Source organism: Trichoderma breve, chromosome 4, assembly GCF_028502605.1.
Source record: "Trichoderma breve strain T069 chromosome 4, whole genome shotgun sequence".
In the NCBI taxonomy this organism is placed as follows: Eukaryota; Fungi; Ascomycota; class Sordariomycetes; order Hypocreales; family Hypocreaceae; genus Trichoderma; species Trichoderma breve.
In genome coordinates, this window is record NC_079235.1 from 3,050,148 (window position 1) to 3,069,089 (window position 18,942).

At 51.5% G+C, this 18,942-nt stretch overlaps 3 protein-coding genes across 3 annotated transcripts; 1 reads left to right on the forward strand and 2 right to left on the reverse strand.

The window, feature by feature from the left end:
* Positions 1–4,875: 4,875 nt before the first annotated feature.
* Positions 4,876–5,966, reverse strand: T069G_07171 (histidine phosphatase superfamily (branch 1) domain-containing protein; the record flags this gene model as incomplete). The annotated part of the gene is made up of 3 exons (XM_056174381.1): positions 4,876–4,954; positions 5,022–5,812; positions 5,931–5,966. The coding sequence occupies 3 exons, from the start codon at positions 5,964–5,966 to the stop codon at positions 4,876–4,878; spliced, it is 906 nt and encodes a 301-aa protein (XP_056027960.1).
* Positions 5,967–9,225: 3,259 nt separating this feature from the next.
* Positions 9,226–11,268, reverse strand: T069G_07172 (f-box-like domain-containing protein; the record flags this gene model as incomplete). Its single annotated transcript, XM_056174382.1, has 1 exon — positions 9,226–11,268. One exon carries the CDS (start codon positions 11,266–11,268, stop codon positions 9,226–9,228), a length of 2,043 nt encoding a protein of 680 aa, XP_056027961.1.
* Positions 11,269–14,834: 3,566 nt separating this feature from the next.
* Positions 14,835–18,671, forward strand: T069G_07173 (protein kinase domain-containing protein; the record flags this gene model as incomplete). The annotated part of the gene is made up of 4 exons (XM_056174383.1): positions 14,835–14,868; positions 14,935–15,118; positions 15,204–18,310; positions 18,397–18,671. The coding sequence occupies 4 exons, from the start codon at positions 14,835–14,837 to the stop codon at positions 18,669–18,671; spliced, it is 3,600 nt and encodes a 1,199-aa protein (XP_056027962.1).
* Between the last annotated feature and the right edge of the window lie 271 nt (positions 18,672–18,942).

Consider the following 18,942-nt stretch of genomic DNA (forward strand, 5'->3'; position numbering starts at 1 on the left):
TAGTAGTATAGATATCCCTCGCACTCCATCCTCTGTGGACGTAGCCGCACGGGTTGTATGGCCATCATCATCATCTCGTCCAGGGAGGCTGCATTCAGATGCCGGGGGTCCTGCCGCCAAACTGGGGGATTTGCACCAAGATTGACAGCAATCTTCTGCGTTGGACCAACGGCATGGCTTTGGGCATGTTCACATACGCACACAGTGCCGGGGACCGGGCTTTGCTCACGGCTTACATGCTTTGTGCAAGTATGTATTGTCAAGCTCACCCTCCACAGGGGCTGAACCCGAGAGGTTGGAAATTTGATGGATACTGGCTCTATCCAGAAACACAACAACACGACAGCCCAGACCAAGCTGAATCCTGTGATGAGATGGGGACAAGACATGCGCGGGTGCAGCCGCCTGCATGGAATTGCAGTTCAGAGACCAGTCTAGATGGTGGCGACCAGCTCACGAAGAGGATAAGCAGCATTCGAGACCGTTTTTGTTCTCAAGTCCAATTGGGCAACAAATGTCCAAATCTCGTGGGGGAGGCGAGGCGTGCCAGCTGGTATCATCGGGCTTCCATGCCGGGCGGCTCTGCATAAAGGTCTTGGTCTTGGGTGATTGAAAGCACGGGAGCAAGGGAATCGAGCCCAGGTTAGACGTGGCTCAACCGGCCGGTAAAGAAGAGGCCGAACAAGATCTGAGAACTGACCGGCTGCCAGAAGCCGGGGTGGCAGGTCACGGCCAAGTCAGAGGTAAACTGGTAGCAGCTGAGCAGGAGATGCCACATCAAGTCTAGGCCGTTTTACCTACGCATATTAGCGTATAGTCGGTTCCCTTTTTTTCTTTTCTTTTTTCTGTTTCTGCAGGCGATGCGACGGCGAATTGCTGCGTGTCTGAGAGCAATGAAGCAGATGCAGGGCAGGCTTCCCAGAGACGGCAGCTACGGAGAGGCCCCAAAGTCCAAAGCAGCGAAGAACAGACCTCCTTGCCTCGCGGCTGAGCCCGCCGTGCAGTGCCGGATGAACTTGGCAGTTCTCCGCGAAGCACTTGCTCACGAAGAGGGTCGAGCCATCATCCACAGCCCATAATTCATTACCAGCGGCCCTTGATCCACGCTCTCCACGCCCTCGCCCCTCTCATTCAAGGTTTGCGTCGTGACAGCATTCATCAGCGTTAGCAGCACCTTCTCATTGTCAACAGCATCATAATCATCACCGGCTGCGTTGGGCCGAGATGTTGCAATGGCGTTTTAAGCAGCATTAGTGCCAGCTGCTGTGGACAAGAGTGGTGACATGGTCAGACAACGCCGCTTCCACAGACCATGAAGGGGACAGTGCTTGGCACTAGACACGAGTAAAACGACTAGGGGACGAAGGAAAAAAGGAAAAAAAAAAAAATTACACGAGAAAATGAGTGTGGCGTACGCATGTAGAGCATGTTTCTTTTTGTCGGCCTTTGTCGTTGCCTTTCCCTTGTCGAGAGGAGGTTGTGTTAGAGCCATTTGGCGCAAGGGAACGATAGAAGCCAATCAGTCCCCGGTCTGCGCTAAGCCCAATGCGGGCACCGCCATTTATCGAATCCTCGTAAGCCATCGCCAGCATTTGATTGGCAGCGGCGCCCCTGTTCTTGCATTGACCGGTGGGAAGCTGCAGCGGATCAGTGATGGAGTTGATGCTACCGTACTTGTACCGTACCGTACCGTATGCGAAAATGCCAGTAGCGATCAGCTCCATAGCAGGCCGTACCTGGTACTCGCACATACAAGAGCGGTTCGAGCCCGCTGTAATTTAGCGGCTGTACCATCTTGAATGCGCAGTTGGCTAGTACCTGAGACCTGTGATGCATTGGTTCGGAGCACCAGGAGCTGCGTATTGTGTACTTGCATCTGCCCCGGCCAAGTAATGCGTCGATAAGCTTTCAGCTCGCCTTATCCCCCAGGCCAAGGCAAGATACCAATAACCAAACATACCCTGTCAGCATATCATCACTACCTACTGTCGATACGACACTGTACGATACAGACCAGCAAGGGAGCAACTCCTCCTCAAGATGTGCATGGATCTGATGCATTAGTAAGAACATCCCTCTCTCTGCTCCGGCTTAGTCCAGGCCGGCGTCCAGGCGGTGTCTGCGGCCGCACAACCACAAAGAAGACGGAAGGGCAAAGTAGGCCGAAAGGGAGCAGCAGCAGATCTCCGGAGAGCCGGTTTTGCTTCCGGCTTGCCGCCATGTCTCAACAAGCCTGCCTGTAGCTCCTCACCGGTGAAGCTGCAATCGCCCCTCTGCAGCCTATCGGGATGCGGTGCCGCAAGAGCCAAAAGCGCCGCCCTGCTGCACCTCGAGGGATTTGGTGTGGTTCCAAGGACGTGGGCTCTGTCACATCACATCAGCATGATATGCACGTCTGGCCTGGTGCATAGCGCATTGCATGCGTTACGAACGAACGAGTGCTGTAGCTACAACGAGTACATGCGCCCAATGCAACGCGCAACTCATCCGTCGAACGCAGTCCGGCATTTTGCAGCTAGGCTCGACTTGGCCGCTTGTTTTCTCTTTTTGTTGTCTCTTTTCAAATATACGCATCTGTTGTAAATGGCGAGACCTGAATGGACGAAATAGCACCACCACCACCATGACCGCACAGCAGTGGTACATTTACATCAAATGTATCGATTCCACGTCAACTCCAACTCCAACTCCGCCCGCCGCTTTTAGGGTAGCACTGCTTACACGCTATAGAGGCAGGTCCTAATCTAATAGTTCATAGCCAGCGTGTCGCACAAAACAGGTGTGTGTACCTTGGACGTTGTGCACTGCGGCGAGTAACACGATGCCGTCTTGATGCCTTACTGGAAGTACTCGTAAGCTACGGCATACTGTCGTATCTCAACTCATGTAAGCGCATGCCAGCCCGTCTATCCAGGTTCCCCTCTGCCAAGGTGTGAAGCAAACACATCCATGTTGATGTTGAGCTTCCTCTTCTGTTTAATTGTTGCCGGCATCTTCTTATCCGAACTCATGCATTAGTTGATTCTCCAAAGCGAGACATGGCTTTAGTTTTAGTCCGAACAACTCAACTCTTCATTGTCCGTTACCTGCACTAGGCTCTACAGTGTGTTCTTGACAACGACTATAATTCATGTCTTGCCGTGTCTACCGTATAATAGGGCGGAGCTTCGTTTATCTTTTACCTACCCAATAATGAATAAATAAAGAGCGGCGTGGCGTTTTCCTCCCTGATTAGGAGTTAATAAATCCAGCTAAAAGAAAGAAAAAATGACAGGTAAGTTTTGAGGCACGGCAGGGAGCAATAATTCTTGGCTAAATAAAGAAAAAAGAAAAGAAAGAAAGCCGTCAACAGACGGCACAGAAACAGATCTCAGCCACCAAAAGTACGCTTACAGGGACCAGTCTATAGATCGTTAACTCGGGGTACCTTGCATGAGCCGTCTCTTCTTCATGAGGGCACAATTTCTGTCAATTCTCACATCCAATATTTGGTTTCCTTTTTTCAAGAGTGGCCATCCTTGGCGCAAGGCATCAGTTGTCATCGATGTCCGTGTGACTTTCTCCATTGAGGCGCCCATGAAGACAGTGTCCTTGGCAGCAGAGACGGCGTACGTTTCCCTGGCACAGTCTGCACCCAATCTCAGTGATCATAAATTCCATGAAAGTCGTCTGATCCCGACTTGCATAGACAAGCGCACAGGCAATGGTCATTGAAAACCAATTCTCAGTCAAAATAACAGAGTGAGGAAAACACCATTGCACCGGGGGATCGACAAGCCGGGACGCCACGTTTTTCTCGAGCCGTCCATACCGTGAAACATTTTAAATATGACTGTGAAACTACTTATTCACAACGCAAGGGGATAAGACTCCGCGATGCGTGTCTCTGAATGGCCCTTACATGCGTTACATTGGAGCTCCACAACCAAGATGCCCATCGCCATCAGGAGCTTAAATCTCCTTGGCTGCAAATCGGGACGGGGGGGAAGTGCTAAGCAAACCTTAGCCTAGATAGATGTTAGGCAGATTCAGTAAAAAAAGAAAAGAAAGTAATAGAGACCAATCACGATCTTGTATCTCGCGTTGGATCCTCTCCACGAGAAATGCCCTTTCATTAGCCCAAGTTGTTGTCGGAAATCACTTTGTGGCGTTGCTTCGTGATTCTCCCTGCTCCAAGCCGTGGTGGGGAAAGGCCCTTTTGGCCACTTACTCCGTAAATTGAAAGATAGCCATCCATTGAGACATGGTCCATCGACTTGCCGGGTTCTTCAAAATTGCAGCACGGCCTGTGCCTCATACTGCGGGTGCCCGAGTACAGAGTACAGTATCAGATCGTAGATGCCCATATAGAGAGACAAGCAGAGCCCGTCAAAAACTGCAGTGCAAGGACCAGCAGACGGTCCCTTCTCGGAATGGACTGCGAGGAGCATCTTTCCGACCTGGTAGGGCTACGATCCGAAGGGCTTCCGTGGGGGGCTCTCTCTCTCGGGACGCAGTGTAAAGGTACATACATGCTCTCTGCCTTGCGTGTGTTTGTCCGCAATGTCCAAAAGCGGCTTGAGTCTAACAGGTGAGCTCGACCTAACGAGGCAATCAACAAGGGAATTCGCGGGTTGCACCATGCACGGCCGTTCTGATGATCATGTCGTTTCTTATCTAGGAGCAGTTTTGCCACGCGGTGTGATTCCCGTGACGAAATCTAATAATACTCTACCGACAAACGTGTATCATCCGGCCAAGTGAACGTCACAACCGTCAAGGGTTGTCCGCGAATAGGCAGCTCTTTTTCCCTCAAACCCTTGTTTGTACTTGGGCTTGCAAGTCGTCATATCACGTATGTACTGCATTGACTGCTTGTTGATCCCGAGCCTTTCGTTACAGCTTAGACTCGGATGTACTCGTAGCTTGAGACATGGAGCCTGTGTCTGGAAACTCCTCGTCCCCTACGAACTTCCTAACACCCAGCAATTACGCCATCAGCATAGCTCTCAAAGTGAACAAACTTTACTTGCTCTACGTACCAGCCTCGCTCTTCGCCGCCGGCCAAGAAGCTGCAGTCACTGTTGGCCTCACATGACCAACCTCCAACAGCAACAGCAGCACTAGAGTTGGGCTCTTTGTCAGGCAACTCCCCCTTTCCTCGCCGTCCCTGATCCCGATTGTCAAGTTTCCGGCGGTAGACACTCAGTCCACAGGTAAAAGCGTGGAAGTCATCGGTATCTACAGTCTCGGGAAAGTCGCCCGTGAGGATGCGGCCCAACATGATGACCACTGCGGCGTGAGTGCACAGCACAACGGCTCGTCTATCTTCAGCGTCGCAGCGATCAATGATACTCTGCATCGTGGCCGTAAGCCTGGCCTGCAGCTGGACCAGCGTCTCGCCCCTCTTGGGAGGATACTGCGCCGACACGTAGCTCTCATCAAAAGCAGGGAACAAGGATTTGAGGACTGAGGGTGAGGCTGGGCCGGGATGCTCAAACGGAGCGGAACCGAACCACTCGCAGATTCCGTGTTCAGGCCGTATCATGGTGGCGGCAGAGTCACTGCCGGTACTCGTGCTCTCGCCATGCCTGTGTGCGTGCCTCTGCTGCTGGAGCTCGACAAAGGGGGTGATGGTCTGCAGACAGCGGTAGTAGGGGCTCGAGTACACAACCTCCACGGGGGGGTCTATCGTCATGAGATGCTGGGCGAGTTGCCTGGACTGATCGACCCCGTGGGCGGTGAGTGCTGGGTCCACAGCGATTCCTGTTGGTGATGGGATCGAAGCTGAATACACTCCTGTGGTGTGGTCGACGGACCAACTAGACCGGAACTGGCGTTGACAATAGCAACGGTCAATACAAGAGCCCTCAGCCTCGTGACGCCATTGTCTGCAGTGCAAGGGGGGGTGAGGGGATCAAAGGCAAAAAAAGGAAGAGGGCACACTTTACCCCATGGCGGACGACGTATATTGTCTCGAGAGGCATGTTTAAGAGGAGGAGGACGTTGCGTTGCGTTGCGTCTTTGTTCACAGCACGAGCATCCGTTTTTTTCTTTGTTCTGTATGCGAGATGATGTACCCCGAGGCGGAATCTAATCTCGGATCCGGGGGTTGCTCAGGCCATGAAAATCCGCTTCACAGACAAGAACAGCACGGACAGAGGCGCAGGACGAGATTGTGTTACTTTGGACTCACAGCTGCCACTTGCTGGGCCTCGGGATTTTTCTGCCAGCAGCCAGACTGAGATCCGTGGGGCTCAAAGACGCACCCGTTTACCGCGGCTGGTGGGACAGGATTAGTAGTAGTGCTAAGTTGAGTAGTAGTAAGCCTTGTTACAATTACATTGAATGCTTGTTAGCGTGCTGGAGAGGTTGTTGAGAATGGGCATTGAAATTGAATGAAAATCAAATGTGCAACTCAATGAATGGATAAACTAACTAATGGAGGGTGTTGTGCCTGTTCTAGAATAAAGAATGGATGGTACATAATGGATGTCCAGTTGGCGTTGGCAGTCAGAGAAATCAAGGTCTGGTGTTATTACTGGCTCGTTTCAAGAGGAGGCAACAGTTTAGTACCAGGGATGTACACATTCTCCATCCCGTACCTTGCCTTGCTCATCCAGTAATATGACTACATGACGCTGTATCACCCCAAAACCATGCCTTTTCACACAATGTGTGTGCGACTCTTGTTTTCTCCTTCACATCTGTACACGCCCTCTTAAGCTACAACTTACGCGTCTCTATGCAAATCCTCCGCGGAAGCACGGAAGAATATCCATAGTACAGCACTCCGGGCAACGAGGCTGGCACCTCACAAGGTACAGGTACGAAGGAGGTACGGAGCTGTTAGAGTAGCAGGCAATCTTCAGCTTGCAGGCTAGAGACTGCCGTTTCTGGTAGAGTTAGCCGAGCCACACCACGTCTATTAGAGTGAGGATTTCTAGCCTGTTGAGGATCTGGCTAGGTAATGGCCTCAACGCCGTTGGCTTTCTTCAGCAATCGGGTTTCAAACAAATTAAAGGTATACACTAGATATAATATTGTGTGGCGCCGGGCGGTTTAGAGAAATTCAATGGAACTGATGATCTCTGCGTGTGGCCTGTGCCCAGTGACTTGTGCTCAGTGTCCCTCATACAGACATAATATGTACATGTATGTACTTGCACTCGCGTTCATGTGCACCGATAACTGGATCATGGATCAGTCCAATTGCATCGACGAGAAAGAATCAAAAACAGGGAACAAAAAGTCGGTGGGATCAACCCCAACTCGCAAAAAGCAATAAAAAAAGGAAAGAAAAAAAAAAAGCAAACACTCGCCTCGCTTGCCTTCACCGGTCGCAGGGATTGTGCAGCCACAATTGAATGCTTGCTCACAGGGCATGCAATGCGAGCCTATCCCGCACCTGAAAATATCTTCACAGCACCAGTACCCGGGAAAGGCCAGAGGCCCAAAAACAAACAAGAAGATGCAAAAAATACGAACCCAGAAAAGAAACATCTGCATCTGCATCTGCATTTCTTTTCGTCACACACACGTGCGGGCCCTCGGTGACTATTGGCCGTTGTTGTTTTTTTGGAGACAGGCCACCATCCATGGCCTGCATCTATACGTGCCTCAAAGGGCCGGGGGTGGTTTGGTGGTCTCCACGCCGGTGAGAAGCTCAAATCATCTGCATCTGGACGAGCCACCAATCATGGCCTTCTGTAACTTGGGATGCTTGCATTGCGTCTACATGGTCCTGTGCCTGCTACTGCGAATGCTAATGCTAATGCTACTCTACTCACATCATCATCCTCTCCCAAAGGCCAGCAAAGCAATGCAAGCACCTAAGCGAGGTGCAAGATGCTCCGGGCCAAAGTTCCCCCCTCATCAATGAGCAGAGATGCCTGTTATCATCAATCGACTCGACTTTGCAAATCTACTTCTCGAACCAACAGCGTTCGTTCGATTCTGCTTGCTTTCTCCACACATCCAATTCCAAGTTTTCTGTTGTCAAGAGACATACGCGGTCGGTACACAGTGCGACCCCGGTCCGGCTCAGCCTTCGCCCGCTGCTACATGCAAGTAAATGCATCAGACAAGGTAAATGTGACAGACAGGCCTTTGTTGCTCCCATCACTTCGACAGCGGCGAACCTACTTCAGCGGAAGGAAGAGTCTCGGCCTAAAATAGGCCTGGATTTAAGGATTCCTCACACCACGTGGATCTGGATCCAAGTGTTTCTCTAGCACGACGAGGCGAGGGACTAGCATCAATACTAATGCTATTCACTTCTAATTGGTACTAGTCAAGATGGAATGGCTTCTAAAGGACCACTTGTGTAGAAACGTTTGCCTTGTATTGTCGAGATGCTAGCAAGTTGATGTACCTAAACAAGTAGGGGCGGGCTGGGCTGATACGACGCCGCTCTGTCGTCCTCGCCAGACTTACACCAGCCCCCTCCATCATCACCACTGATACATACATGCCCACACCGAGTTTTCATGCCCGGGCTGCATAATCCAGCCTCCTTCGTGCTGCTCAATACGAAGTTTTCTCTCCCCTGCATACTCATCCCATAATAAGCACCCTCTTTGGTGTGTGTGTGTGTGTGTGTGTGTGTGTGTGTGTGTAGCTGACCGCCGCGAGCCTATGTGAACATCCAGAGACCAACTGACACATGGCAAAGCATCAATGACAAGTAGCCATGCATAGCAGAATCAATCTATTTGTGTCAAACTAATCACAACTTGCAGGACATTCATAGACAGTGCTGGCAGTCTAGATCGATCCTCTGACATCCAGGCAATCCTGTTGCACTCATAGGTCGAAAGGGGGGTCCTGCCCAAAAGCCGACATCATGTCATTTCAGAGGAGCGCCCAATCTCTACCGCTGCTGGTAAGTTGGGTTGTTTGCAAGATTGAAAGAAGAAAAAATTGAAGAGGGACAAAAAAAAAAAATCCAAAGAGACATTGCCCAAACCAACTCCCATTTCCCACTGTGTCATCTCCTGTATGTTCTACTCCCGAAACATCAACACCCTGTGCCTTGTGGCATTCGAACAACGCCACCGCCGTATGCAGCCAACGAAATAAACCAAAAGAGAAAGAAAAAGGAAGAAACCAGGCTAGATGAAAGCCTTTGGGCTGCTTCCCTTCTTTTGTAAAAACAAAAATTCCACCCTGAGAGTAGATGAGCCGAACAAGATGATCATACATTCATAATTTTTTAGACCAACGTGTCATCTCAATCAGCATCTTTCACATTACAGAGCAAGATCCCAGCGTCCTTGCTCTGCGGCGGCCGACAATTCCTCCATCCTCTTCATCCGCATGAAGAGCTTGGGCATGCCTTGCTCGACGTCGGCGTCTCCGATATCCAGCTCCTCCCGCACCGGCCTCCTCGTTTGCCTGCATGTAGTCTGCCCATTTCCTCTCCAGCCTACCAGCAGCGACAAGGTCGCCTCGGAGAACTCTCTTTTGATGCTCATCAACCGTCATCTGGAAACCGTAGAAGCATTTCAGCCCAATAGCCTCAGTTGGGTAGGTGATTCCGCCAGGCTGTCCCGTAGCTGGTCGAACCTGGGAATTTCTAAACAGGATCTCTCGAATGCCTGTCCAGGTAACATTTTGGCAATCGTATACTGCCAAACGTAGCGTAATTTTGGGACGAACCTCGCCTACTGAGGCTGGTTTGGAACGCTTAATAACCATCGAGGCGGCTTCGGCGAGAACTAAATCGCTGATCCTCGTATTGTCGAGGTCGGCACTCTTCAGCCGTACGCACTTCTGCATGACCGGAAGCATTCCCAAGTCTCCAATATTTTCGCAGTAGCTCAGAGAGAGATGCTCCAAGTTGCCGGCGCAAGGTGCCTTGGCAAGATGCTCGGAGAGAAGAGAGTTGGTTATCTCGTCAAGATCTTCCAGTTCGAGATGAGTGAGCCTCGGTGTTGAGCCAAGGATAGGCTCAAGCGCTGCATCGGTCAACGTCTTGCACCCTGAAAGCTGCAAGCCTTCTAGATCTGGCACCACATGGCCAATCGCCTTGACACCTGCGCTCGTTAGTCTGATACAGCGGCTCAGATCTAAGTGGCGAAGCCGCCGAGGCGGAACCACGGGGTGGCCTGTGAGGATGTCGATTTCGGGATCAACCCCTTGCATCATAATCTTCAACGCCTCATCATTCAGCTCGGCGCATCCGCTAAGAACCAACCTCTCTAGTCGATTCGTGTTGAAAATTGACTCTGCCGTTGCAGTGCAATCAAACCCCTTCACCTCACCGGCACGGAGGTCCCTCAGTTTTGTACATGCGTCAATGATTGTCTTGATCCCACGAGCTTCTACCTTCTGGCACCATGAAACATTGAAGCTCTCCAATTGTGGGCACGACTCTGCAATGATCTTGCATGACGTGTTTGTCACCGCGGCAAGTCCCGTCAAATTCAGGTGAACTAGCTTTTCATTGCTCCTTAGAAGATTGTGCAGTGTGTGCTTTTGGAAATTCCGACAACCTTCGAGAGTCGCATTCATAAGATTCTTGCACGACTTGACAATGACTTCGGTCCGCTTGTAGTGTTCAACTTGAACACATCCTCTCAAGTTCAAGTCTTTGACAAAGGGGCCAGCAGCGGCAATGATGCGTGCCAATGACGCAGCAGGAATTTCCTGGTAAAATTCTGAGGCATCAATCGATGTCCATAGCTGGCCGTCAAAGCAGAACCCGTAGAAAGATTTGCTGACTCTAGATATCCGTACCAATTCCTTGGGTCGGAAGTATGAAAAGATATGGATTCGGACTTCGTGGGGTATGCCAGCCCAAAAATTGAAAGCTTTCTTTTCCACAGGCTTGGTTCGTACTCTGACTTCGGAGGGTAGGGAGGATATAGCGTGTGAGGTTATTGAAATCCCATGATTGGCCTTGCGAATGGCCGGGAATTCTTCGACATCATCGTCGTTTTCCTCCTCGAATATGAAGACATTGGTTTGGGATCCTGGATGTGAAGTGACTCCCACATTCAGAGCAGAGAGCTGCGGCGTGGCAGATCTAGCACTAGGGGCTGCCTGTGATGCCCCGGCCGTAGATAGACTGACACACGACATGGACCCATATCGAATGCTATAGGGGTTGCTAACGGATCGAGATCGTCCAAGTCCAGGAAGGGACGGCGAAGAAGAAATGCGCTGTATGCCACGGAGAATTCGCTGGCGACTCTTACCCTTCAAGGGCGCATCAGGTGGCGTGGGAGAAGTGCCGTCGTCAGCGGGCACCGGAGCCTCCGCCGTAATGTCGAGTACCTCGGCCATGGTTGTTGGTTGGGTACTCCCGTCGGATGGATGATATAGGCTTCCCTTGTCCTCACGTATATCTCCCCCGCTAAAAGGGCCGTCTCGACAAGCGTTGTCTTCGGCGTATTTTTTGAAAGGAAAAGTAAAACTCCAGCGGATCTAATTCGTATGCGTATGAAAATCTTAAGTTTTGCTGTGATGTAAAAAGAACGGCGGCGATGCGGGGCCTGGGTCCGCCTGGGGAGAGTTTAAAGGCCGTCGAGGCTCCTGTCAACGCATCCCACTTATGACTATCGAGTTATTGGAGGGCGGCCCTTTTCGATGAATCGATTCGGTAGCTGGACACGAGGCTCGCGGCAGAAAATGCTCGATGCCGTCGACGAGGCACGGGGCAAGTTGGAGCAGAGGTCAGCCGGGCTACCAAAGTGGCCGCGGGGTGGTCAGCGTGACCGCACCAGGAGACTGGCTCACGCTTTGCCGTATCGCAATCAAGATAGCAAATAACGATCTGAATCCCATGCCCACCCAAGCAAGGCGGGCTGTTGATCACAGGAACGAAGATGAAAGATAACAAGTCAAAGTTGAGAGGCAAAAAGGGGGAGGGAGGAAAGGTAGAAAAACCTAATGTGGCCGGTGGCGTGTCGGAGGCATCGTCAGGAAAGAAAAGAAAAGGCTCAAGGGTACGAGTACGTTTTCGGTCGGTCTCCCCCACCTCGGTCGCCAACAATGCGGAAAGCAAATCCACTCCCCGTCAGATGCTGGAAGAAGCTGTGGCTGACCTCTGCAACGGGGGGCTTGTGGGCGTGGGCACTGGTTCCGGAAAACGCCATTTACGAGTTGTGACTGAATGCTGGACATTACTCGCGAGTACCGTAGAGTTGCCATCGAATAGACGGCTAGCGCCCAGCAAGCTGGGGTATATCGATAAGATACGGAGCCACGCCAACGCTAGCTGCTAGCGCTGCATGGAGACCCTGCGGCAGGGCAACCCCCACTAGAGCCCACTAAGGTGGTGCTGGAGAGCCCACTACTGTACAGGTATACGGAGACCCTGAGTTGCACCAGCATCTTTGTGCCATTTCAAGTTCAGAGTACGGAGTGCCGTGGCATCCATTGCAACGATTTCGACAGCACATGCACCCAGCCATGCTGCGGTCAGTGCCGGCATGCGCCATAGCCTGTGGCGCTCTAGATAGGCCAGCCTTGCCGTGTGACGATTGCGTTGCATTCGGAGATGCCTCTCGTGCCTCATATATCGCTCATCTTCTACCTACCTAGTAGCATGACAGGACATTACCTTAAGGCATCCATGTGAGTTTTGTTGAGCCAAAGTACCTCTGTTAGTACCTTAGTAGGGTGGCAAAAGAAATACAGACTGGTCAAGTACTATTGGGTAGCACGTTTCGGGCCGTAAGAAACCTTGACCTCGATAGTGGAAGACTAGCAGGAACACGATTGCATTAACAGGTACCAGAAATTGATCCTTCCATATGGCGTGCTGTAGCGCAAACAGTTTGACGGGCCTCGTATTATTCGTGGGAGACGGGAAAATTCCATAGACTGTAGTAAAATGTGCATGCAGCATTCGAGGCAACGATCGACGCTGTCTTGGCTATTCAAAATCAGGGAGCACACGCCATGCCGCCTCTTAAATATCGCAGACCCGCTGGTACCCGATAACTGCAACTACATGTATTTGGCGTTAAGGGGGTTGTTTGCCTGATGCTAATGGACGGATAACAGCTAATTGGGGGAACACCCGGAAATGGTTCATAGGCACATACGGCATATGGGATGAGAAGTGTGAGGGAATGCATTGGGCATGAATAATACTGGGTAATGATAACCACCCCGGGGTAACTGCGTACATAGAATGCGGTAATATCCCGACGTTGGGCTCTTTGGGCCGGTTCTAGGGTATCAATATCATACCCCGAGTTTTGTTAGACGTTGTCGGCGGTCTATATCATTACTAGCGAGTGTAATACTGTTATTGTAAGACCAGGACAGCTACATTTCGCAGCAAGGGAAGATTCATGCTAAATTTGCATTATATCAATAGTACGCGTACGGAGTAATTGCCGGTACCTAAGTAGACCAGATGGTTGAGATTTGGTAGCTGGGGAAATGGGCCATGTGGCCGGAGCATCTCCAGCTCCCGGCAAATCCCCATGTCGGCTGACTACGGAGAATGTCTCGGGGTATTTCATCCGCCTTTAAGTGTTAGACAAATTACCTAGGGAGATTTAGACTTGGGGAGCCAGACTACATGCCAGATCTTGTGTAGCAGCTGATCAAAAGCCTTTGTCTTATGCGATTAGTACATTACTCTTCCCGATGTGGAAATTCTACTCCTCTTCTCGCTCGATTCTGCCGCCAACCGTGGATAACAGAGAGCTTACTTCCATTCACCAATAGTACTCGTTATGCTGCACATACTTATCTGTGGATAGGAACGTGTGGCTGTTTCTTCCTCAGTAGCAGCAACTTAGTTGCGGACTAGCACGGATAGCGATATTCACATGCTGAGCCATTCGCGGTTCAACGGTTTCTAGCTGAGCTGCTGGAGATGTTCGGAAGCTGGCATTGGTGCTCTTCCGGTGAGCTGATGCAAGCCGGCCAATTACGTATCATGGATGTCTCTCAATCCCGTCGATTTTCTGCAGCTGGCGTTGCTCCTTGCAGAATAAAGCGCATTTGAGTTGGCACTACGCAATCCCAGGCGATCGGCGTCACGCTTTCACGGCGTGGAATGGTAATGGTACTCAAATGGCTCATATTAGTAAAAGCCATAGAAAAAGAACGAAAAGAGAGAGAGGCTGCAGGAATGTCTGTGCTGTCAGGCGGACAAGAAGATTCTTTCGTAGGGCATGGATGAATTAGTTAGCATTAGGTACCTAGCAAGAATTGGAGTCCTGCGCCTAAGAGGAACCGCCTGCACGCTGTAGAAAAAATTTCAACATCAATGGCCATAGAGGTACAGCAGGAGTCAATCTCAGGGTAAAAAGGCAAAACAAAAGTGGCCGTGATATTAATGATAGGGCGTTCTTTCGGCTTTACATGCACTGGGCCAGAATTTCTCCCGCTGTCATTGGCATGCTGTTGACACTCCAACTGTCGATATTTTGATTTGTGGGCAGCAGTGGCTCCTCTCCAGCGCCTTCACCCCTCTCGCGCCTCTGAACCCCTCGCCCCGAGCAAGTCGCCCAACCGCAGATTTGCCAAATTGTCCAAACCGACCTCAATTCTCTCCCTTGTGGTAGCAAATCCCGTCTTTCAGCACTGGCAAACCGGCCTTGGGCGTCTAAGCTGTACTCGGACCCTCCTCTTACGGCAGCCGATTCGCATCCTTTGCCTTTTCCACGGCATCCGCGTAGCACCGACAACAGCGACTCTCCGTGACGCCAGCTACGGAATACAATCGGCCTGCCGACGACCTCGAACGCCGGTTGAAGCCTGGTTGAGCTGAATTCGACTGTTCGCAAAACCAGGCTCGATTGACGCTTCCCCGCCACCTGGACCCTGCTTCAAATTGCGTCGAACATCACTCCACTAGACAGGCGCGTGAACTGAGGTCTACAAGTATGCTTCAGACACATGGCGGCCCCCAAGACAACCGTATGTTTGGACATTGAAGCCAATCCGTAGACAAGACGCCGTGACTGATGCCCGTTCCATTTTCAGGCACCGAGAGCAACACGAGGGACGATGACAGAGGACACGACCGAGCCATGCAGCCTCTGTCGTTGCCCAAGAACCGCAGCACGGGAAACCTGCATCTATCAGCTGACCCATCCGACCGCAGTCGATACCGAATGTCCTTTGAAGCCTCGTCGTCCGGCATCTTGGACCACGACCCAATCACCAGGTTCGTCCCTTGGCGGCGGCGTGTTCCGCTCCAGACTTGTGCCATGGTAGCTCGCTTTTGTTTGCTGACCGCGCGCTCCGATCAGACCATCTCCTATTACCGACCACGAGCACGGCTTGGGGCTCTCTGGCCTGCGCCGTATACGACAGCAGCATCCTCCCTCCCGGGCACCGACCCTGCCTAGCTCGAATGCATCTTCACGCAGCCCTTCCGTTGTTGCGCTCACCCGCTCTACCTCCATGACTGCAATGCTGAGCAGCTACACTACGACGCCTTTCGCTGGAGCGCCCACATCTCCCAGCTTCTCCGAAGACCTGTCGCGGTTTCCTTCTGAATCTCTACACTCCTTCTCCTTCGCACATCAATCGGAGGATTTTCTGCACAATCGCCAAAATGTCCTGAAACGTTCCCTCGAATTCATGAAGGACCGCATGGGCCTGTCCATGACTTCGACCCAAGCCGGCCTTGCCAGCGCCCAGGCCAGGGTTACCGGCGATGTCGACGCGCAGCATATGCTGGAATTTCTTGCACGCGCGCAAGTGATAGGCGCAGGAAACTTGCCAAATCCCGACCCTGCAGCCGTCGTTGTTCCGCCATTGACCGGCCCGGCTGGCCTACCTGCTGAGAATGTGTTTGAGAAGCAGTTTAGCCCGAGAGCGTCTGTCGTGGATTTGGTGCCAACCGATGTCACATATACAGCTTCAAAGGAAGTGCCTGTTCGCGATAAAGAGCCGATATCCACCAACCATGCTGATGCGACTGCTGATGACGGCTTAAAACTGAAAGACTCAAGTAGAGCTCCTGCTGGCGGTGTCGGAGACGCTTCAAAGGCGCTACCGCTCGCCTCAAGGCCTACCAACTTGAAGCGGACCATGACTGACACTCTGAGTATGGCCCTGCAAGATAAACTGATGGACACAATGTCACAGCCTTTTCTTACTGGTGAGCCTCTGTATGAAGAACCGCTGGCCTCTCCAGGATCAACAACACAGCCTACCGCACAGCTGAAGAGTTTCTCTGCTGCTACTGGCCCTGCGGTACACGGACATACGAATAGATGGGTGCCGGCTGCCCAAGCAATCTTCACAACAGAGGCGAAGCCACCTTGGACTATTTTAGCGGCCAACGATCTAGCCTGTCTTGTTTTTGGTGTTACAAAAGCCGAAGTTCGGAAAATGGGCATTCTGGAGGTTGTACAAGAAGAGAGAAGGTCTTGGTTGGAGCGGAGGCTTTTGCAGCTGAGTGACCAAGACTTGGATGAGGATAGTGACCACACTACCCCTGCTGCTTCGGCCGCGTCTGCGTTGCTGGGTGGTAGATCGGGAATCACTGCTCAGCTCCTCAACAAGCCCAACTCGAGAACGCCGCCGTCTCAAGTGGCATCCCCAAGACGAGCCCAGACTGTTCACAGCGGAGATCCAAACCCACCGAGTACACGTACCAGCGGCCACCATCGCAACAACCTCTCACGCGGTGTCTTGCTGTGTGGCGATGTAGTTCCGATTCAGAAGCGTAATGGCGCCACCGGATCAGCAAGTCTCTGGGTCAAGGAGAAGCGCGTGGGCTTGATCTGGGTTCTCGAGGAAATTCATGAGGATGTGGCGCAGATAGTGTTGGATGAAGAAGGTATCGTACAGTCTGTTACGGGAGCAACCGAGCCAATCTGGGGCTTCAAAACAACAAAAGCAGGGTTTGACGTGGCCAAACTCATTCCACGGATACCGCGCCAGGGCATTGATCCCAACGAGGGCGAGATCGACTTTGCACAGACAAGCCGAAGGCGGTACTTTACGTGTCCCAATTCCCACAAGTCGAATGTTCCATGCGCCATTGAGCAAGTTCGTGGAAAATTAGAGTTGCGTGTCTCAACTTTCCCTCACATGGCTGGCATCGTTGTCGTGGAACCGGAAACATTGAAGATTCGTAGCTCAAACTCTGTCTTCTCTGGTGCTTTGTTTGGATACGAAAAGCCTGATGGCATGCCTATATATTCTCTCATCCCCGACTTTGACAAGATCCTTGCTACACTCACCGAAGAAGACGGCCTTCAGCTGCTAGATGGCATGGTAGTCCCAGAGCACAGATTCCGCAGAGCCGCCGCCTTTTTTGCCTTGAAAGAACAACGTCCTAACGCTGCCGCCGCCTTCCTACAGCCCGAGGGCATACCGGCAAGACACCGGGACGGTTCCGAATTGAAAATTGATGTGCAGATGCGCGTTGTGGAGAGTGAAAAGCACGTCGACATCATCGAAGAAAGTGATTCGGACACGACTGAAGGACACGACACGCGAGGTTCTGTTTCTCAATCAGAGCTGGTGTTTGCTCTGTGGATTACCTATTCACGACACCTACACACATCGTCTTTACACTTAAATATGGAATCTCCCGAACACTCAGCGATTATAACGCCGCCTCATCAACCCTCGCCGGGCCAAACTCCTGCACATACCCCCATGGAGATACCTTCGGACTCTGATGAACCCAAGATCGAGCCTGTCAAGCAACCCATCATGGCGATAGCCACCGCTATCCCCAAGCAGATCAAGGACGCTGCACTTGATGCTGCCGCAAAACTTACTGGACAAGCCAAACCAGAGCCGCCAAAGGAAACCCCGAAGCCAGAGAAGACTGGGGAAGATGAGCCCGAGCGCAAGACTACCATTGATGATTATACCATCCTTGAGGACATGGGCCAAGGAGCTTACGGTCAAGTGAAGCTTGCTAGGCACAAGAAGACAGGCAGGAAAGTAGTGTTGAAATATGTGACTAAGCGTCGTATTCTCGTCGATACCTGGACTCGGGACAGGAAACTCGGAACTGTTCCCCTGGAAATCCACGTCTTGAACTATCTACGAAAGCCCGAGTTCCGACACCCCAACATTGTAGAAATGGAAGGCTTCTTCGAGGACGACGTGAACTACTACATTGAGATGGCTCCCCACGGCCTCCCCGGCATGGATCTGTTCGACTACATTGAGCTTCGCGCAAATATGGAAGAATCTGAATGCCGGAGCATTTTTGTTCAGGTTGCGCACGCCGTCCACTTCCTGCACACGAAAGCCCAGGTCGTTCACCGTGACATCAAAGACGAAAACGTGATTCTAGATGGCGAGGGAAATATCAAACTTATCGATTTCGGCAGCGCGGCATACATCAAGAGCGGCCCCTTTGATGTGTTTGTGGGCACAATTGGTAAGTTATTTTTCTTCCCTTCCTCTTTGCCATTTCCCATGGCGATGTTTCCTCCCTGAATTAATTGCTGACGCAACCATCTCTAGATTATGCCGCACCAGAAGTCCTAGCCGGGAAGCCTTATGGCGGCAAAGAGCAGGACGTTTGGGCTCTCGGCATCCTCTTATACACCATCGTCTACAAGGAGAACCCTTTCTACAGTATTGACGAGATTATGGACCGAGACCTTCGTATCCCCTTTATCATCAGCGAGGACAGCATCGATCTGATCCGCTGTATGTTGAACCGAGACGTTGCTCAGCGGTATTCCATAGAACAGGTGCTGGATCACCCGTGGTGTAAGGCACATAAAGCCAAATAGAAACGGGGAGACGGAGAGCGGATATATATATTTTTGGTGGATTGGCGAGGGGGGCACGCGAACATAGACCCTGGAAGGTCACGAAGAGCCACTATACATCTTTGGCGATGATACCCATGAAGTGATACATATTTTTACTGGAGAGGTTGGGGGAGGGGAGCAGCATCGTTGGCTAAGTGAGAATAACGGAGACGATACATACATGCGAGATGTCCCTCATGGAATGGTGACTACGACAAATAATACGCACTTGATCATAAGCGACAATATC